General features: G+C 43.6%; 1 protein-coding gene across 2 annotated transcripts in view; it reads left to right on the top strand.

The window, feature by feature from the left end:
- Positions 1–320: 320 nt before the first annotated feature.
- RNF39 (ring finger protein 39) overlaps positions 321–20,966 on the top strand; it is a 29,595-nt gene continuing 8,949 nt past the window's right edge. For both annotated transcript variants that reach the window (XM_081320197.1, XM_081320196.1), the window contains exons 1-2: positions 321–679; positions 20,877–20,902. In XM_081320197.1, the coding sequence (XP_081176323.1) occupies positions 335–679; positions 20,877–20,902 (371 nt within the window). In that variant the 5' untranslated portion in view covers positions 321–334. The remainder of the gene's footprint in view (positions 680–20,876; positions 20,903–20,966) is intronic.

The raw sequence follows: 20,966 nt of genomic DNA, 5'->3' as shown, positions 1-20,966 counted from the left end.
GGATCAGCTGGCCTTCGCAGAGGTCAGAAATCAAAACAAAATGAACCCGAGGCTCTGCACACCCCACCCTGCCCACGGTTGTAACCTATCACACGACGCGAGATTTTCTAACAGCAAAACAGACTTGTCTTCTACCCCAGCGGCAGTTCCTGCCTGCCACGTTCTGGCACGAGTCCCTGGGGTGGAAGAACTGGCTGGTTATGCAAGGCTGTTTACCTGTAGCCGGACAGATGCTCCTCCCCAACCCGCCTCTGGTTTCCTCCCTGCCTATATAGTCCGAGGTGTTGAGCTGGCATCAGAACACAGACGCCAAAGGATGACACAGTCGTGCACCATGGAAGGCAAAGGGCTGGTGGCTGAGCTGCAGAGAGCGGCTATCTGCCCGGCCTGCAGGGGTCACTTTAAGGACCCAGTGATCCTCGACTGTGACCACAGCTATTGCCGGGCTTGTATCACTCGCTACTGGGACGAGGAGACCGCAAAGGGGAATCGGGTGCTATCTTGCCCCCTGTGCAAGAAAGTCTTTGAGAGGAGGAACCTCCGCACCAATGTCAAGCTGGCTGTAGAAGTCAAGATCACTCAACACCTCAATGCCAAGACAGCCCAGGTACCCCTTGCCCCAAAGTCCAAGCGCCGCCGTGGAGGGTGGAGACCCACAACCAGCATCCAGAAAGAAAAGGTAGGTCATGGGTGAAAGGTTCAGCTGCCCAGGGGAATGATAGCAAAAGGATCTCTGATCATGCGCAGTGCGTACTGCATATGCACCTCTCCCCATTAGATTTGGGTTTGGTGTTTGGAAGTTGAATATGCAGTGTGTGGTATCCAGGTGTGTACACCAGAATAATTTTGTCTGAAAATTGTACTGAGAAATAGGCTTTTGAAATATATTTGCTAGAATTATTTTTCTTTCTCATCATCTTGCTATGATGCCCTGTTGTTACCAAAGTCATACACAATTTCTACTTCTTCATGTGGTATGAAGCCAGCCACAGAGGTTTATATCCCTTTAAACAATGGGAAATTAGACATTAATTTAGTTTATGAAGCTTTTCTCAGCACCAGGACTCAACGCAGAAAGGAAAATGGGCAAAAAAACCCCAAACAAACCTTTACCTGTTGTCCCAGTACTTGGAGACATCTTCCTAGCCAGATGTTCACCAGGTATATGTGATCTCATATGCCTGGAAATGATGGAAACTCCAAATCCTATGAAGGCTAGAGGTGATCAGGATTTTTATTTCTCACATCTGAAAGCACCAGATTGGTAAAAAGCTAACAGGAGGAAAACATGAATGTGTTCTGCTTGCTGGATTATGTGTGAATGAGATCATAAAATGAGATTCTTACTATTATCATGAAGATGTCTTTCATTTCCTCTCATGGATGCTGATGCAAAAACTGAATTTGTGCTTATGGATCTACTAAAGAAAACATACATCAAGATAATTATGCATCACCTGATGCTCTCCAGATGTGTTAGACCACAGTCCCATCGTCTGCTTTGTCAGTGTTGCCCTTTGTAATTCACACATCTGGAAAATTTCAAGGGAAAGCCAAGGTGGTGTTACCACGATAATGATGATGATAACACTTGCTTGAATATAACAAGGCAAAACATTAGTGGATTTACTCATTTGATTGATCTTACTTTTCCACCAAATTTCAAAGTGGCTAACCATCAACCCTGATGCAAAATAAAAAGCTGAAAAAACATAAATTAAGGCCGAAGGAGAAAAAAAATCAATTCACAAATTAATTGACTCTTTGTGGGCCTCACCTGAGGCTGGATTTGATGATATGATGGGTGGAAATGTGGGTTTGGATTTCTTTCAGTTTTGGTAAATAAGAGACATGGGAAAGGCATGCAGTTGGGAAGAGGGGCTGGCCTTTCTCTTCTACATTGCATTTTTGCTGAAAATACTCTCCCAAGCTGCTCATGAGACAGCACAGACCAGATCAAGTTTTCTTTCTCCAAAGGTTGGGAAAAGTGTAGCTTAACACCAGAGCTCCTGCTTTACTTGCAGAAGATGTCAGGATGCCTAAGCAAAAGCCAGATTTAGAAGGAATGGAGGAAAATTATTTGGTTTCTTGGGGCTAGGACACAGGTCTGCAACCCGCGGCTCCGGAGCCGCATGCGGCTCTTTCAGCCGTCTCTTGCGGCTCCCAGTCCTCTGCCATGTGCAGTCCAAAAAAAAAAAAAAAAGTGGGACTAAAAAAATTCAACCAATCAATTCAGATATGCAGGGTAGGTGCATATCTCGCCTTGGCTCCACTCTTCAGTCAAACCCTGTTCTGCACATGCACGCATGTACGTGCATGTGCACACATTTTTTGCGGCTCCCAGTTTTTCTTTTTGTGAGGCAACCCGTTCCGAGTGGCTCTTTCACTGTTTCAGGTTGCTGACCCCTGGGCTAGGATGAACTAATGGCAAAGACTACAGGTGCTATCCTGGGCTCCTCGGAAGAAAAGTAGAATAGAAATGAACTAAGCAAGTCTCTTTCTTTTAGTGAAGGGATAAGCAACATTAAGAAAACCAAGATCATGGCATCCGGCCCTCTCAATTCCTGGCAAATAGATGGGGAAGAAATGGAGGTAGTGACAGATTTTATTTTCCTGGGCTCCAAGATCACTGCAGATGGGGACTGTAGCCAAGAAATTAAAAGATGCTTGCTCCTGGGGAGGAAAACCATGGCAAATCTAGACAGCACACTAAAAAGCAGAGACATCACCCTGTCAACAAAAGTGCGTATAGTCAAGGCTATGGTCTTCCCAGTTGCAATGTATGGCAGTGAAAGCTGGACCATAAGGAAGGCTGAGCGCCAAAGAATTGAGGCCTTTGAACTATGGTGCTGGAGAAGACTCCCGCTTGTCCCTTGGACTGCAAGGCGATCAAACCGGTCAGTCCTAGAGGAGATCAACCCTGACTGCTCTTTAGAAGGCCAGATCCTGAAGCTAAAACTCAAATACTTTGGCCACCTAATGAGAAGGAAGGACTCACTGGAGAAGAGCCTAATGCTGGGAAAGATTGAGGGCAATAGAAGAAGGGGACGACAGAGAATGAGGTGGCTGGATGGAGTCACTGAAGCAGTAGGCGTGAGCTTAAATGGACTCCAGAAGATGGTAGAGGACAGGAAGGCCTGGAGGAACGTTGTCCATAGGGTCACAATGGGTCGGACACGACTTTGCAGCTAACAACAACAAGCAACCCAATGTCTTCCAGAGGTAATCAGCTACTTCAAAATGACTCAAATGCCTCAAGTTTCCTGTCCTTGTTTCAGGAAGCATGTTTCTCTGTCCGCATTGTGCCTCTTGCATGTTTCATTTTTAGCATGGTTCACATTGTTTCTGCAATGTCTTCAGTAAAGTCATGTCACAATCATGAAGTGATGTGAGCTTTTCAACTGGCTGGTAATTATTCTATACCACATTTTCCACAAATCAGCGTTGCCATCTTACCCTGCTGGTGTTGAAGGCACAGGAACACAGTCAAAGCAAGAGGTTAGCAATGCTAGGACTACTTTAGATAGATCACCTAGAAAGAAAATATCCCAACGAGTTGCAAAAGAAATGAGTAGAATAGGCATTTATGGAGCAGTAGTACCAACTAAATATTTTCTAAGCCAGATCTTGAACTAGAACTACAGGTATCTGAGAAATGAGGTCTGGCTTAGATTTATTCGTATGATTGCAATCTGAGATGAATGCCTCAGTGGCAAAAACTTTTACAATTGTGAAAATAAGAATGAACAACAAGGATCATTGTGGTTAGTGAAGATGGAAGAAACTGATTATTACACCAAAGAAGGTAAATAGAAGAGGAAGGATTGCCAGAGTAAAAGGGAGAAAATATATTTAAATAATGCAAAATGGACATCTATGTATAGATCCTTCCAGAGTCATGTTCAAGTGTTCTTTCTTCTGTTGATAATATAATATGTACATAACATAATGAAGTCAGTGCTGCAACCACACAGAATTAAAAGAATGATTTGCTTTCTTGCACAAGGATATGTATGTGCCCCAGCAAGGATTTATGGATGTGCAAAGTCTGCTATTAATTCACATTCCCTGGTGTAACCAGTCTATTTGCATTGGTGATGAGCTTAGTTTGCTTGCCAATCCAGGTTTCATTTACAACACCCTTTCGTCTTGATTTCTACTTTTCCTGAAAGGGAAGCTCTAGCAACCTTCAACTTATTTATTTATTTATTTATTGATGGGATTTATATCCCGCCCTATCTCCCGAAGGACTCAGGGCGGCTAACAACAAAACATTTAATAAGTACAGAAATCAAGATAAAAATAAAATTGAGAACATCAGTGCAATAAATTAAAATTAGAGAATTTAAAAAATAAATTAAAAATACTAAATATAAATTAATTAAAATGCCTGTCAGTCTAGGTCAGCCTGGTGGAATAGGAGTGTTTTGAGGCCGCGGCGAAAGGATTGGAGGTTTTGGGCCATCCGAAGCTCAGGGGGGAGCTGATTCCATAGGGCTGGCGCTCCCACAGAGAAGGCCCTCCCCCTGGGGGTCGCCAGCCGACATTGCCTAGCTGACGGTACCCTGAGGAGGCCTTCTCTGTGTGAGCGTACTGGACGATGGGAATTTGTTCCCGGCAGCAGATGGTCCTGCAAGTATCCCGGACCTAAGCCATGTAGGGCTTTAAAGGTAAGTACCAGCACCTTAAATCTCACCCGGAGGGCAACTGGTAGCCAATGCAGCTCACGCAGGAGGGGTGTAATATGGGAGTATCGGGGAGCTCCCATCACAACCCGTGCAGCTGCATTCTGCACCAGCTGAAGCCTCCGGGTGGTCTTCAAGGGCAGCCCCATGTAGAGAGCATTACAGTAATCAATACGGGAGGTAACGAGTGCGTGGGTGACTGTACGTAGGGCATCTCGGTCCAAAAACTTGCATCGACTGGTTAAAAAGAAGAGGCCACCTTGATCATAAGCTTAATAAAATCAGAACATGGCAAAGAAGACCCATTGGAAAGAGAGAGCCAACTGGCCGTCACCTTGAGTTATAATGGAAGAACCTCGTGCCTTCATCTGATTCATCTTCTCCTGACTAAACCATCCGTATCTTATCTGCTCTATCCACACATCCTTCCTCCCATCTTGCTTCACCTTCTCCTACATGGCTAAGGTGGAGGCTGGAGAAAGAGCTGCTTTGCAGTTCAAGGCAGACTACGTGTCAGGGAAACATGAAGGAGGGGTAGTAGTTGCAAGCTAGGGATGGTGACCTAGCTGAAACCGAGCTGTTTTCCAAAGAGAGCAACTGGATGTTGTCATTGTCTTTCTGACCTCTTAGCCATCCCAGCTCTAGGACTGCCTTTCTGAAGGACCTCTAGGGACAAGAGTCAAGCCAGCTGTCTGGCCCCAGTTTAGCCAACATTTTGGTCATTATTTTATTGATGCATGTAATGATTATTTATTGGTATTTATTTGTATTTTTGTGATCTACTTTGTAAGAGTTTCAGTGCTGTGGGACAAGCAGCTCCAAGGCCAGTCTGTTTATTGAACATTGGAGTCAGTTGTCCCAAGAACCAGTAGGAGCTTGCATTTTTCTAGAGGGATGTCACCCATTGTTCCTTTGCTGAGAACAAAGCATTAAATTAGCCTTGCTTTTGAATATTCATCTTTAAAACCTGAGAACGCAATACCTTCACATTATTAACAGCTATCCCATGCTTCAGAAACTTAGGGTGTCATAAAAACCCTATTTTATTCTAGGTTGCCTAGCTAGCTATTCTGTCTGGTAAGAGGATTGCCTCATGCCTGGAATGAGATTTGAAACACTTTATTCTCCGTCTCTTGATTAAATTCTTTGTTCTTTCAATCCCCAAATGGGGATCATGAACAGGTTAACTAAGGCACATAATTTGGAGATATTTAGGGACAAGAAATCTGTTGAAGGTGTGGAGGGCTTTGGGCCTCTTATAGGATTTTATCTTTTTAGTACAATTGTGTGTCTGGTTATACACTGGTTATACACTGGGGTTTTCCCCTTGTTTTCCTTGTTTTTTTACTATGTTAATGCTGTACACCACCGAGTGTTTTGGAGTTGTATGGCCTTCAAAATTGCTTCCTTAATTAATTCACGATAAGGGTCTTAAAATACCTGTTTTGCAGTGAGGTTCTACCATGTGTTTTGCAGCTCTCTGTGGCTAATTATTTAAAGGGTATCCCCTTCTTTGTAAACACTGTCCATTACCTGAGCTTGATTCAAAGGAAACTTTCTTTTTATTTCTTCCTAGATCAGGGGTGGACAACAAGTTGCCTTCCAGACATTTAATTCCAAATCTCTCCATTCTAGCAGAAATGGAAATTGTCCATTGCCTAATCCCTGTCCTTAAACCCTGGTTTATAAAGAGGTTCCACAACTTCCTATTGCAATTATTTTGTTACAAAATAAGTACAAACACCCCAACTGCTAATAGTCATAGATGGGGGGGGCATTTGCATATAGAAGGTTCTAGTCAGGGGTAGGCTCTTTTATGACTCATGGACTTCAACTCCCAGAATTCCTGAGCAAGCATGGCTCAGCTTAGAAACCTCTCCCTTTCCCCTCAGCATGGCTGGCTCAGGAATTCTGGGAGTTGAAGTCCCTGAGTCATAAAAGAGCCAAGGTTGACTACCCCTGTTCTAAGTGAAATCCCTGGAATCTCACATTGAATGAGGTCAGGGAGAAGGTCCAAATGATTAGATCAAAACCAGCCAAAAAGAAGGCTGTCAGTTATATAAGAGTCAATAATCTCTTCCCCTGTAGTGGTCTTTTAAATTGGGTGGAGAGACTTATTTATAGGTTTTGTGTGGATTGTTTGAATCTTAGCATGTTGTTTGGATGCTATTACTGTGATTTGTAAGCCATGATTTGTGGTTTACCATAGGAAAATTGTGCTTTTAGCAAATTGCTGTTAAGGAAACCATGGTGCAGCAAGGTGTTCCTGCGGTTAAAAACATGATGGGTTTCTCTGTAGCTTCTAGAGGTGGGAAAGAGAAAAAGCCGATGATGGAAAGAAATAATGTGGAAAGATAGGTGGTAAAAATAGGTGTGATAAAACAGCATGTGCAGAAAGCTGAAAATTCATCTAAGATTAGCATTCCTCCTGATAATGACTAATTTCTCAATCAGGCTGTCTATCCTAGAGATGTTCCACATATCTAATACTCATGTACCAATTTGGAGGGGCAGATGCAATGGTTTGGGGCCATTTCTTGACAAAGAAGGACAAATATATTAGCTGGTGTTTTTTTTAAAGGAATGGAATATAATTTTTATAGTTGGGCTGGATTCAAGTTCAGCAGAGGCTTAGGGTCAGATAGGAGATTTCAGGAATGAATGAAGACAGATGTATCAAACTCAATGGCAGAAACACAGAAATTGGAAAATGGGAATGTGGGCACACACAAACAAATATGGAAATAGTAAATATAGGAAATTAGGAAAATGGCAGACTAGGACTCCCCAACTGTAAGGTCCTGCCTCAACTAATCCTCCCAAGAAAGCAGAACTCCTGAAACAGGCATTGTCCAAAAAGGAACTTTTATTGAGAGACAGTGATAGCAAGAAAGTAAAGCAAGTTCTGACATTTTCCCACGCAAAACGTTACATTTGGGGTTCAGTGAGCATATTTGAAATTTCAAGACTATGTTATACAAGCCCTGACCTATAAATGCCTGTTGTTAGGAATGAAATCATTTGCCCAGATTTATCGGAATTATAGTTCCCACCCTGGTAGCCTTTAGCCAGCCACAGGACAATCCCCATGAACCTTTTTTATTTTTATTCTTTTCTGGACAGGAAACACATTCCCAAATAAAGCAACGGAGTATAGCTATCCAGCATTATTATGGGCTAAGCTTATAGGGCCATTTGGGGATTGAAAGTTTTAGGAAATATGGCTTTCCTGGAGGCTAGTATTTTACATTATATCAACATCCTCTTTTTACTTAGTGTAAGATGTTAAACGAAGAGGGGGGCCTGATGGGTGACATTGGAGTTGTTACTAGGCACGCTGATGCTCCTGGCCATTACACTGAACATCCTAGTAGAGGTTCAGGTACCTCAACAGCACACCAAGTTGGACCAGTGGTGGGATTCAGCCAGTTCGCACCAGTTCGGCAGAACCTGTAGCTAATTTTTGGTTGCCCAGGCCCAGAACGGACTTCCGGAAGCGGCATCCACACAGAGAACCGGTTGTTCACATATTTGAATCCCACCACTGGGCTGGACTTATCTGTTCCATGGGAACCAACGTCTCCTGCAGGTAAAGCTGTTTGGTGCTTACATTTTCAGCAGTCCCAGCATATTCCTGCTCAAGATGGTGTTTCAATAAGTCAAACCATACAAATGCCAAGTTATCTTCCTGCCTGGGATTTTGAATAATCTGACATGATGAGCCTTAAGCACAGCATGATAATATGTCTAATGAGTGTCTCAAAATAGGCCAAAGGTCTTCTTATTTATGAAAATGTTCCTCCCTGAAAAGGAATATCAGGAAGAAATCTTTGCATGTAGTGAAGGCATTGTTGGATGTTTACGTGTAGAACATCCCTATTGCCAAAGAGACAAGAGTTGATGGAACTCATGGATAGGAGTCTTTCTTTGGATCTCCAGTGTTTATACTAACCACCTTTAAATAATAACCACCTTGTAGTTTGTCTTTCCTCCCTTGGTATAATTCCTATCACCACATCTTATCTGCTTCCTCTGAACAGTCCAAGAGACAACATATCATATGGATTTCATTATAATTTCCTAAGCAGAGATAACAGCCAGCAAGATAAACAAGAAAACTTTTGCAATAGATGAGTTGCTATATCAAAACATGGCCCCTTGGAAACACGCGTAAGATGTCCAAGTTAAACACGAGCAAGATATGAGTTTGAATTTACATTAGGAATGGAAACAATAGTCCAGAAAGTTTATTCATTTCATATTACGCTGATATAGGGTGATCAGAAACAAATCTCATTGGCTAGGTTTGTACCATAGAGGAAGCTAGATTATCTCTAGATCTCTTCTATTTCCACCCTTAATTATGAAATAAACCTGAACTGGGAAAAGAAAAGTCAACATCAGTGAAATTCAAGCCATTTTCCCAAGATGGTTTCATCTTGGGTTGCTATGGGACTGTGTTAAGCCTCCCATCTCTCACTGCAATGTGTAAAAGCACCCATTCTGTGCTATACTGAGCGGTGTAGGCAGGAGTGGGGGGAGTGAAAGGATGTCACCTTGCGATACCACTTTACAATGCCTTGGTAAGGCCACACTTGGAATACTGCATCTAGTTTTGGTCACCACGAGACTCTGGAAAGAGTGCAGAGAAGAGCAACAAAGAAGATTAGGGGACTAGAGGCTAAAACACATATAGAGCACTTGCTGGAATTGGGTATGTCTAGTTTAATGAAGAGAAGGATGAGGAGGGACAGGATAGCCGTGTTCCAATATCACAGGGGCTGCCACAAAGAAGAGAGAGTCAAGCTATTCTCCAAAGCGCCTGAAGGCAGGACAAGAAGCAATGGATGGAAAACCAATCAAGGAGAGAAGCAACCTAGAACTAAGGAGAAATTTTCTGACAGAACAATTAATCAGTGGAACAACCTGCCTCCAGAAGTGGTGAACACTCCAACATTGGAAGTTTTAAGAAGAGACTGGATAACCATTTGTCCAAAATGATATAGGGTTTCCTGCCTGAGCAGGGGGTTGGACTAGAAGACTTCCAAGGTCCCTTCCAACTCTCCTCTCCTCTCCTCTCCTCTCCTCTCCTCTCCTCTCCTCTCCTCTCCTCTCCTCTCCTCTCCTCTCCTCTCCTCTCCTCTCCTCTCCTCTCCACCTAGAAAGAAGGTGTAGTGGGAGATAGAGTAGCACCAGTTCTGGTATGTTCTTCTCATCTTCTGGTCCTGTAATCTGTCTCTCTGGTCCTGTAATCTGTCTCTCTGTCGCCTGTGCCCAAGAAATGAAGAATAGAGAGTGGATTAAAGCACTCTGTCTTTCTCCCATTAGATATATGATTTCTTTATCCATCTTAACAAGAGATTGTCTTACCAAAATTGATCAAATAAATGTAAATGCTACTAAGCCCCGACTCTCCTTTTTTTTCTGTAAGGGCCTAAAGACCTGGCTCTGCCAGTCGGCTTGGGGCCCCAGTGGGGGATCACAGCAATGAAGGTGACTGATTGAGTAATAACAATTGGTGTGGTGTGTAGTCACAACAATTATCCTGCCAACTGTATCCTTCTAATAGCCATATGTTTATGTTTATTTTATTTTTTATTTTTTTATTTTATTGGATTTATATACCGCCCAGCCAGTGAACAGATTTACTGCATGATGATAGGCAGGGATTCCCACCTGCCATGTTGTTGTTGGCCAAACCTTTATGCAGAGACTCAGTTACTGGGATCACCTCTAAACTTCAACACCATTGTGGGTGAAATCATGAAAGAGCCACAGTTAGATTTCTCTAATGGGATTCTTATAAACCACATCTACTATCAGCTGGGACAAATGTCCTGGAGACCTGTTCCGTCATGGTCAGCCTAAGAGATATCTCCTAGAATTCAGGGGTGTGAAATTGGTGGCCCACAGGCTGGATGCGTCACACGCAGGCCATGCCCACCCCAGCTCCACAGAGGCAGAAAACTTTGCAATACATCATGATACGTCACGTGACATGATTGAGTTTGACACCTGTGTAGATGTTTGGGGTTCCTCAAAGAAAGAGATATTGCATGTGGACTGCAGAAGTCATTATGGCTACTGGAAGGCAATGATGAGGTGTTTGCTGCCATCCGCTTAGGCCATCTGGATTTTACAACTCAGATACAGTAGCGTTGTCTGAAGTATGCTTGGCAAGGCAGATGTTGAAATAATCAGAGGTGTTTTCAGATGAGAAGGCAAACCTATAACTGAGGTTATGTCCATCTACCTGTCCAGCTGCCCTAGTCCAGGTAATGGTCTTTAATTCGGCCACTCTGTTTTCAGCATAGTACCCAGAATCCATGAAGTTACTACGATGAGCAAGAACATCTTAGATAGGCACACTTAGAAAAAAATATCGTGTAATAAGGAATGGCACATGCAGTGAGAAAAAACAATTATTATGTTAGCTTACTTCTTAAGTATAGGGAGTGCTGTGGCCTTGCCACAAAGTACGCACACCCTGGTGTTTTGCACTATTTATTTATTTATTTATTTATTTATTTATTTATTTATTTATTTATTTATTTGGATTTATATACCACCCCTCTCCGAAGGGGCGGTGTACAGGGCAATTAAAACACTATAAATAGCACATAATGTATAAAAATTAAAATAGAATTAAATTAAATAGCCGTAAACAATAAACACATTCTAAAATTTAAAATTTTTTAAAATTTAAAAATCTAAAATCCCAGTCCCTCAGTCCAGGCCGGCAAGTTCAAATAGCCAAGTCTTCAGGTCACGGCGAAACGAGCGAAGGTCGGGAGCCATCCGGAGCTCAACCGGAAGCTGATTCCAGAGGGCAGGCGCGCCCACAGAGAATGCTCTCCCCCTGGGGGCCGCCAGTCGACATTCCCTGACCGACAGCACCCTGAGGAGGCCCTCTCTGTGGGAGCGCACAGGACGAAGGGAAGATGACGCCGGCAGCAGGTGATCCCATAAATAACCCGGACCCATGCCATAACTAGGTGTGCAGAATTATCACCACCTCTGTATTCTGTATTCCCTCTCATTCCCCAATCATTCTTTTTCAGCTTCCTTAACCAATGCATCATTTTTGTTAGTATAAGGAACCCAGAACTTCTTAGGTGCCTGAATTCTTAGCAGCTGAGCTGGATGGAAATGACTTCATAGGGATGGTAGAAAGAGCAAAGTGGTGAGGATGGTATGACACAATGGAGGAGGCTGAAGCTGGGCACGTGCATTGCTGAATGGAAGGATCTCAAAGGTGCCACCCGCTTGGTGACTGATCACTCAGAGGCCAAAAATTAAGTAAGGTGGATCAAGGCCATGGCTGACATTACTCTCTGTGTCAGCTGGACAGCAGCCAGACCCTCCCAGTTCTCGGGAACGCAGAGTACTTAGGATGCCAGATCAGCAAGTTGAGTCATGTAGGTCTGGGCCAAAGCTTTATGCAAGGTAAGATCTGATAAAGGTAGAAATTCAACAGATAGAACCCTTTGCCTCCACAAACAGGCAGGGATGGTAAATGCTGCATCTCTTGAATTTCTGGATGCTGTGTAAATGTTGAAGGGAAGGATTTTCTGGTGGAGAAGAATGGAGTTATTTCTTGCAGGCGAAAGGTGTTTTCATAGGGTAGATACAAGCTTTGGAAGAAGGAGAAGAGATATTTTTTGGAACCAAAGAAGAGGAGGGAAAGTGTTATCCCAAAGGTGCTTTTTCAAAAGGCAACTGGGTTTTGTTTTTCCTTGTAGACATTTCGCTTCTTATCCAAGAAGCTTCTTCAGTTCTTCAGACCTGGATGACTCAGAATCTCCATAGACAGCTCTAACCTCCCCACATGCTGTGGTGCTCATCACCCACTCATCCAAAAACCAAAACACCTAACATTAACTTTTTTTTTAATGAACAACATACATTAAATGCCTACAAGCCTCCAGCCTGGGCTTTGACAGCACAAAACCATGTTTTCTTTAGCTATGACTAATTTCACTACTAGGCTATAATTCATGGTTTACAAATCTCAATGTTGTAATAATCCCAAACCAAACAAACAAACCACATTATGCATTTCAACAATTGGCAGGTCCGGCTTTCTTGTTTACCTCGGATTGAAAGCTCAATTCAATCTAGGGCAGAAATCCAGGCCACAGCATGCCAGCAATTGGGCCGCACAAACAAGCAAAACCCCATCCGCGAGATGCAGGCAGCACACAAAACCAGGCACCCTCCAGGCCGTGGAAACACCTCTCTTCACCAAACCGATCCCTGGTGCCCAAAAGGTTGGGGACCTCTGATCTAGGGCACACACTGCAACAGGCCAACTCAAACATAAGTGCTTTGGAGTTGGTGGTGATATGGTCTCTTTACCCAATACAGTTGGGGATTGAATTCACTACCAAGCCTATGAGATGCCTCCACCCTCCAGACATGCTTCAAACCCCCTTGTGAGGAAATTGAATTGATCATGGGTGGTAATAGGGGAGGAAGAATCAGGAACCTATGGCCCAGTAAATCAAATTGTTTATTATAGCTACTGTGCATATCTATAAGGAAGGGTAAATAGCAAGGTCATCCAGATGAGTTTATCCAAAGCATTCCAACACCATGCTGTAATTTACACAGCGTCTGCCTTTTAGTTTACCTTGCCTTTGCAATGTAGGCAGTCCTCGATTTGCAGCCACTCATTTAATGATCAAAGTTACAACGGCACTGAAAAAAATAACTTATGATTGTTTTTTCACACTTATGACCAATGCAGTACCATCGTGGTCACGTGATCAACATTTGGATGCTTGGCAAGTGGCATGTATTTATGATAGTTGCTTCTCCTGTGTGTGTGTATGTGTGTGTGTGTGTGTGTGTGTGTGTGTGAGTGAGTGATGTGATCACTTTTTGTGACCTTCCAACACGCAAAGTCAATGGGGAAGCCAGATTCACTTAACCGTATTACTAACTTAATAGCTGCAGTGATTCACTTAACAACTGTGGCAGGAAAGGGTCCTGAAATGGGGCAAAACTCACTTAACAACTGTCTCACTTAGCCACAGAGATTTTGGGCTCAGTGGTGGTTGTAAGGTCAAACACTACCTGTAGTAAGTTAAGGGTATATGAGATCTGGTTCTGCCTTTGCTAAGGGCTGTTCAAGAAAAGGCCAATGCTTTGCTGGAAGCCCAGTATGTACCGTTTCGTTTTTTGCAGGCTAATAAGATTATGTTGTATCTTCAAAGTGATTTGGTTGCTTTAGGTGAGCTAGGATTGACACAACAAATTGAATTTAGGACTACAGCCTAAGGCATTGGCCTGCTTAGGAACTAATTTCGTCAGGAATGGCACTTTTTAAGATGGACAGAGAATCAAACTTGGCCATCTCCCTTTCCTTTCCTCTGTCTCCTCCACTTGGTGCCATGGACAACATATTGTAGGCAACCGAGGTTTTCTTTAGAGGTTGAAAATGCAATCATGGATAGCATAAACACGTGAACAGAGAAGCTTTCCTCCATTTCACAATGTTACAACTTGAGATGGTTTTGTTTATATGTATGACATTATTCCTGATATTTATTGAGGAGCCATCTACTTATATATGCCATTAGAGTATTCTTCACAGCTTTCTCGTCCACTTGATAATTTTTTTTTAATTTTAATTCCATTTATATCCCGCCCTTCTCCGAAGACTCAGGGCGGCTTACAAGCTTAGCAGTAGCCTTCATTCTATGTATATGCCTGCTTATTAGGGCTTTCACACACACCCCAAGCGGCATTATTACAAAGTCAGCTTATTGCCCCCAACAATCTGGGTCCTCATTTTACCTACCTCGAAAGGATGGAAGGCTGAGTCAACCTTGAGCCTGGTGGGACTCGAACCTGCACTAATTGCAGGCAGCTGGTGTTACTTAAGGAGGCATTAGCCCACTGCTCCACCAAGTTTGTAAAGTGTTGTTTTATATAATGGTTTCATGCCTGTGTGCCACCCAGTGCTGTGATGGAATCATGGCTAATAAATCAGTAATAAACTATTGATGCATTGTTATATCAGTGCTCAGACTGGAAAGTCTGCTCTGAATGCATATGTTAAATTGACTACTTATTATTCAGTCTTGTACGTGGATAACTTTTTTTCTTCCTCCTCATTTGAGAACAACTGTAGATTTCTAAATACAAAAATATTGCTTTTGAAAAGGTTTTTTTTAACTAAATAAATGAAAACTAACTATCCCCTTCTACCTCCATTACAAAAATAAATGAAAAACAGGAGGAGGAGGAGGAGGAGGAGGAGGAGGAGGAGGAGGAGGAGGAGGAGGAGGAGGAGGAGGAGGAGGAGGAGATGAACTCTCCACCTTGGGGATACAAAATTGTTACTTCTTGTACTTATATAACTGAGAAGAATAAAAATGAATAATTAATATTTGATATATTTCTCTAAAATAACATTTGTGCTAATTCGTGTGTGTGTGGAATTGTCTGTGTAAAAGTGGGAACGGGGGTCTTTTTTTATTAAAACTAAAAGTAGAACAAATCAGGACCAGTGAAAGGCACTCAACAGACCTATGCTGAGCTGAGCTATCCAAGGTGCCTCTAAAGGGTGGTGAGGTTTTATGTTGTAATTCTTCATGTCGTAAGCTGCCAGGAGTCACCTAATTGTGAGTTGGGTGGCCATATAAATTTGTTTAATAAATATATTTGATCTGCGAAACATCAGTTCAGTTTAGAATGACCTTTATTTGGGGAAAACTGTAGCTGATTCTAGGTAGGTCACTCGGCTTTCCTCATTTGCAAATAATTTCTCCGCTCTTGTAAATTTGTAAGCTATGATGACATGTCTAGAGAATTCTCCTCACAAGGGAAAGCAAATGCTCCATCAATTCCCCACCTCAGTGCCTTCAAAGAATCAAAAACGTGACAATAGATAAAGATGAAGCCATGGTCTCATTTGATGTCGCAGCTCTTTTCACATCGATAGACCCAGAATTAGCTAAAGAATCTATTGCAACATTGCTCCATGGCACACTTGATCTAATCAAATACATGAAAATTGAACACCCAGGATCAATGCAACAGAAAAGCTTACCTACAAACAAAAAGTACACCTATGGGAACACCATTTTAGGTAAAGGTAAAGGTTTCCCCGCACATGCGTGCTAGTCGTTTCCAACTCTAGGGGTTGGCTTATCTCCGTTTCAAAGCCGAAGAGCCAGCGCTTGTCCGAGGACGTCTCTGTGGTCGTGTGGCCGGCATGACTAGATGCCAAAAGCGCACGGAACGCTGTTACCTTCCCACCATAGTGGTCCTATTTTTCTACTTGCGTTTTTACGTGCTTTCATACTGCTAGGTTGGCAGAGGCTGGGACGAGTAACAGGCGCTCAGTTTGCTATGCGGCACTCAGGATTCGACCCGCCAAACTGCCGACCTTCTGATTGACAAGCTCAGCGTCCTAACACACTGAGCCACCGCGTCCCATACTATAATCATTTTAAGGACTCATAATTGAGGTCATCATGCAATGTCTGGAATCAATAGCCCTCCCACAAATGAAACCCAAATTATGGATCAGATATGAAGATGACACCTTCATCATAATAAAAAAGACCAATTAGAGAACACCCACAGAACCATCAACAACATCTTCAAAGGAATTCAATTCACCAGGAAAGAAGAAAACAACTCACTACTCTTCCTGGATATCCTGCTCAGCAGAGACTATGAAGGCAAACTAGAAATACATGTGTACCGAAAAAAGCCACCCACATCAATCAAGTGCTCCACTGCCAAGGTAACAACGCACCCTCCCACAAGAGAAGCTGTTAAGAACTCTATTTAGATTAGCACAAACACATTGCAGCAACTCTGAGCAGCAGAAAAAGGAAATAGATCATCTTTACAACATCTTTCAACAAAATGGATATCCATGCAACTTCATCATCAACCCAATATAGCATAACACACACAAGCCATAAAAAAGGATAACACTGCTGTACATCAAAAGCATCTCAGAAACCAACATCAGACTGTGACAACTTCATGGAATCAGCATAAGCACACAAACTAACTAAAGCCTTCCGAAACATACAAAACAAAACAAAAGGCCCAGCAGCTGCAGAAGAAAAAACAGGTGTCATCTACGTATACAGTGTAAAGACTGGAACAGCTACTATGTAGGACAGTGATGGCGAACCTTTTAGAGATGGAGTACCCAAACTGCAAACCAAAGCCCACTTATGTATCATCGGGTGCCGGGTGGGTGTGGCCTATTGGCTGGGTGTGGCCAATTGGGTGGGCGTGGCCCATTGGGTGGGCGAGGCTGCAGTGGTAACTAAAAAGTTCAATCAATCAATTCCAACTTTGCGAGATCTTTTTTTTCCCCGCGAGAAAAGTTTTATAAAACCCAGCTGAAGGCCTAGGACTAGGGTGACAGCGCGCGTGCCCACAGAGAGGCCTCTGCGTGCCACCTGTGGCACGCGTGCCATAGGTTCGCCACCACGGATGTAGGACAAACAAGCAGAAGACTAAACAGTCAAAAGATATGATGAAAACTTTTTATTTCCACACTTGGACAGACAATCCTAGACCAAGCCAAGTCCCAAAACGCTAGAGAATTCCTGGCAGCCTGGCACTCTGACAAATTGACCATCGATAGTCACATAGATAAACAACATCTACATGCTGTGCAAAAGAGACAATCAACAAGCAAAAAAAGCAACAAAAAGACCAAAACACCTCCCCACCAGCAATCAGCAGTCAGATGAATATAGATTAACGCCAAGATTAACATCAGACCAACAATCAAGTAAACAATACCCCAATCAAGAAACTGCCAAAGAAGCCAACAGCCCAACCACAGAATCGCTAAGGCCAACGCCACCAACACTGACAGACCAAGCCTCTTAGAATATAAACTGAGACCAAACCCGGTTCCTTATTAGCACTGATGATGTTACCTAGTTTGGGTGATGAAAAGTCTATAGGAAAACAATCAAGCTGGGAGAACACCAAAGGACTCCTAGAGAATTATCTGCTGTAGATTGGAGAATGGATCTTTCCAGGAAGAGCTGAAGAAACGGACTCTTTCCAGCTTCTACCGGTCCCTTCCAGCTGGGATTCTCTCCAGCTTTTCCACACTAGAAAGCCTCCCAGACTGGACTAGGGCACTTCTTGACCTTACCCTAACCTGAAAAATGGCTTCTTAAAATTACGCACTCTCCTATGCTAAGTCCAGCGTTCTCCAATGGCTGCTCTGCAAAGGGTTTGGCAATTAAGTCCCCATCCCTAGTTGGGATGTTCAAAAAGGCTTTGGGTAAGAATGCAACTATCATCTTTTTATGCCAAATACGCATCTTATCTGGTGACCTAATTCCATTCAGTAGCCAACATGCCTACTAGTGAGATGTGCTGAGTGTCAAAAGCAAGAACCTTTGCTTGAGGTATTTCTGCTGTTCTTGTCCTCTGTTGGTTATCTCTGTCCTCCTTTACGAGTTGGTCTATTTACTATGAATAAGGCTACCAACTTAGTAAGGGCTCGGGACAGGGGGCATTCCTCTGTCCTAGTCCTATTAGACCTCTCGGCGGCTTTCGATACCATCGACCATGGTATCTTGCTGCGGCGTCTCAGGGGATTGGGAGTGGGAGGCACAGTTTTACAGTGGTTCTCCTCCTATCTCTTGGGACGTTCGCAGTCGGTGTTGGCAGGGGGGCAGAGGTCGACCGCGAGGTCTCTCATTTGTGGAGTTCCTCAGGGGTCGGTCCTCTCGCCTCTCCTGTTCAACATCTACATGAAGCCGCTGGGTGAGATCATTCGTGGCTTTGGAGTTGGGTATCATCAGTACGCTGATGATACCCAACTTTTCTTTTCGACCCCAAACCACCCCAGTGATGCCCTCAACGTGATGTCCCGTTGCCTGGAGGCGGTTCGGGTCTGGATGGGGAGGAACAGACTCCAACTCAACCCCGACAAGACTGAGTGGCTTTGCATACCTTCGTCCCGGGTTTATTCGGACATTCCACCTCTAGTTATGGGGGGTGAACTATTACCCCCCGTAGATAGGGCTCGCAACTTGGGGGTCCTCCTAGATTCACGGCTCACTTTGGAAGACCATATAGGAGCCGTGACTAGGGGGGCCTTCGCACAGGTTCGCCTGGTGCGTCAGTTGCGGCCCTATCTTAGCCGGGACGATTTATGCACGGTCACTCATGCGCTCGTGTCCTCTCGTCTGGACTACTGCAACGCTCTCTACATGGGGCTGCCCTTGAGGACTACTCGGAAGCTCCAACTGGTACAGAATGCAGCCGCGAGAGTGGTGTTGGGAGCCTCCCGATACTCCCACGTTACGCCTCTGCTCCGTGAGCTGCATTGGTTGCCAGTTGTCTTCCGGGTGAGATTCAAGGTACTGGTAACGGTATTTAAAGCACTCCATGGCATGGGGCCGGAGTACCTCAGGGAACATCTGCTGCCGGCATCAAGCTCCCTGCGCCCTGTGCGTTCCCACAGAGAGGGCCTCCTCAGGGTGCCACCGATCAGAGAATGCCGATTGGTGGCCCCCAGGGGGAGATCCTTCTCTGTGGGCGCTCCGGAGCTGTGGAATCAGCTACCGGTTGAGCTCCGGATGGCGCCCGATCTTCGCTCCTTTCGTCGCGATCTCAAGACATTTCTGTTTGTACAAGCCGGCCTAGCCTGAGGGGGAGTGTTGGGGTTATTTTATTTTTCGTTTTTTAACTTTTCTGGGGGTTTTTAGTGTTGTATTTATATTGTTTTTAACTAGGGCAATTTGTTTAATCTTATTTTAATGTTTGTATTCGCTATTTTATTCTGCCCTGTGAACCGCCCTGAGTCCTCAGGGAGAAGGGCGGTATATAAATGTTATTAAATTAAATTAAATTAAAATTTGTTTGTTACATTCTTGCCTGTCCTCCTGAAGTACTTATTATTTATTTATTTAATAAGCAAATTTATACAGCGCCCATCTCACTAAGCAACTCTGGGCAGTTTACAAATGAAAAGCGTACGGTTCCCACGACAGCCCGGTGAAATGAGATGGGTTGAGCTTGAGTGACTGGCCTATTCATCTGGGGAGCTTCCGTGGTTGAGGAGAGAGGGATTTGATCTCTCCACTCCATCCAATACCTTCACTATTATATCCAGTGCTTTTTTTGTAAAAGAAAAAGGTGCCAGAACTCACACGTCATACAACCCGCCTTGCCTACCCTACAAGGTTCCATCCAAAAAAGGTGCCGGAACTCCGTTCTGAGCATTCTATGACCAAAAAAAGCCCTGATTATATCCCTCTTGGCCTTTTGGGTGAGAGAGGAGGCACAGCCCGGAGCGCCTCAGCTAGCTTCTGCAGTTGAGGAGAGATTAAACCTGAGTCTCCCAAATCCTAGTCCAACGCTTTCAATCACTCTTCTATGCATGATCTTCACATTATTCTAACTTGTGCTGCTGGTTTTCACCTTCCAATATGTTTGAACAGCAGTTGTTCTATCTACATCATTTTTTCCCCATCTTTGGCAAAGACAATGCAACTGGCTTGGTGGAAGGGAACTCTGGTTCAATATAGCCAGATAAAGGAAAGTTGTTGTCGAGCTGTTGGTTTAATCTCCAAACTTGGTGATTTGGTTGCAAATGTTTCACCTCCATTCGGTTGGGGGGACGGACATCTTCAGTCCATTTGCAACCAAATGGCCAATATCAAGGTAATTATTTAAAAGCTAAACAGCTGATGTAATGTAAAATGTATGATGTAATGTTGGGAATGACTCATCTGGGTCTGTATCCCTTTAAGAGCCTTTGTATAAAAGGGAAGGCTTTGCTGCTGTGTTCTCTCTCTTCTGTTTCCTGCTGTAACTGCTGTGTGTTGGAGACTGCTCTATTAACACATGTATGTATATTGTTCCTGGTATATGATATGGTAGATAGTGTAAGATAAACCACCATTTAATATAGACCACTGTTTACTATGTTTACTCCTGGGTTACCTCAGCACAATAAGACTGTGCATGCTCTGACAGTCAAGCTTGGAGATCAAACCAACATCCCAACTACCAACCCGAGCTACTACTATTCAAGAACATTTCAAAGTTGCTGTCAACCAAAGAAAATCTGCCCGTGAGCTCTATATTTGCCTTTGCCTCACTTCATCAACAGGTGTGCAAAAATAATCCTCTTTATGTACCTGTCTAATGCTATCTTCCTTCCCTGTCTCTTCCTAGGAAAGCTTCAGAGAATTCTGCAGCTGGTGAGTCACACTCTCTTCTTCTTTTGGGGGAAAAAACCGATAAAAGCAGCAATCAGGCTCACTC

This window comes from Vipera berus (genome assembly GCF_964194415.1).
Source record: "Vipera berus genome assembly, chromosome: 2".
Classification (NCBI taxonomy): Eukaryota; Metazoa; Chordata; class Lepidosauria; order Squamata; family Viperidae; genus Vipera; species Vipera berus.
The sequence above is the reverse complement of the archived record's forward strand: the minus strand, read 5'-3'. Positions and strand labels throughout refer to the sequence as shown.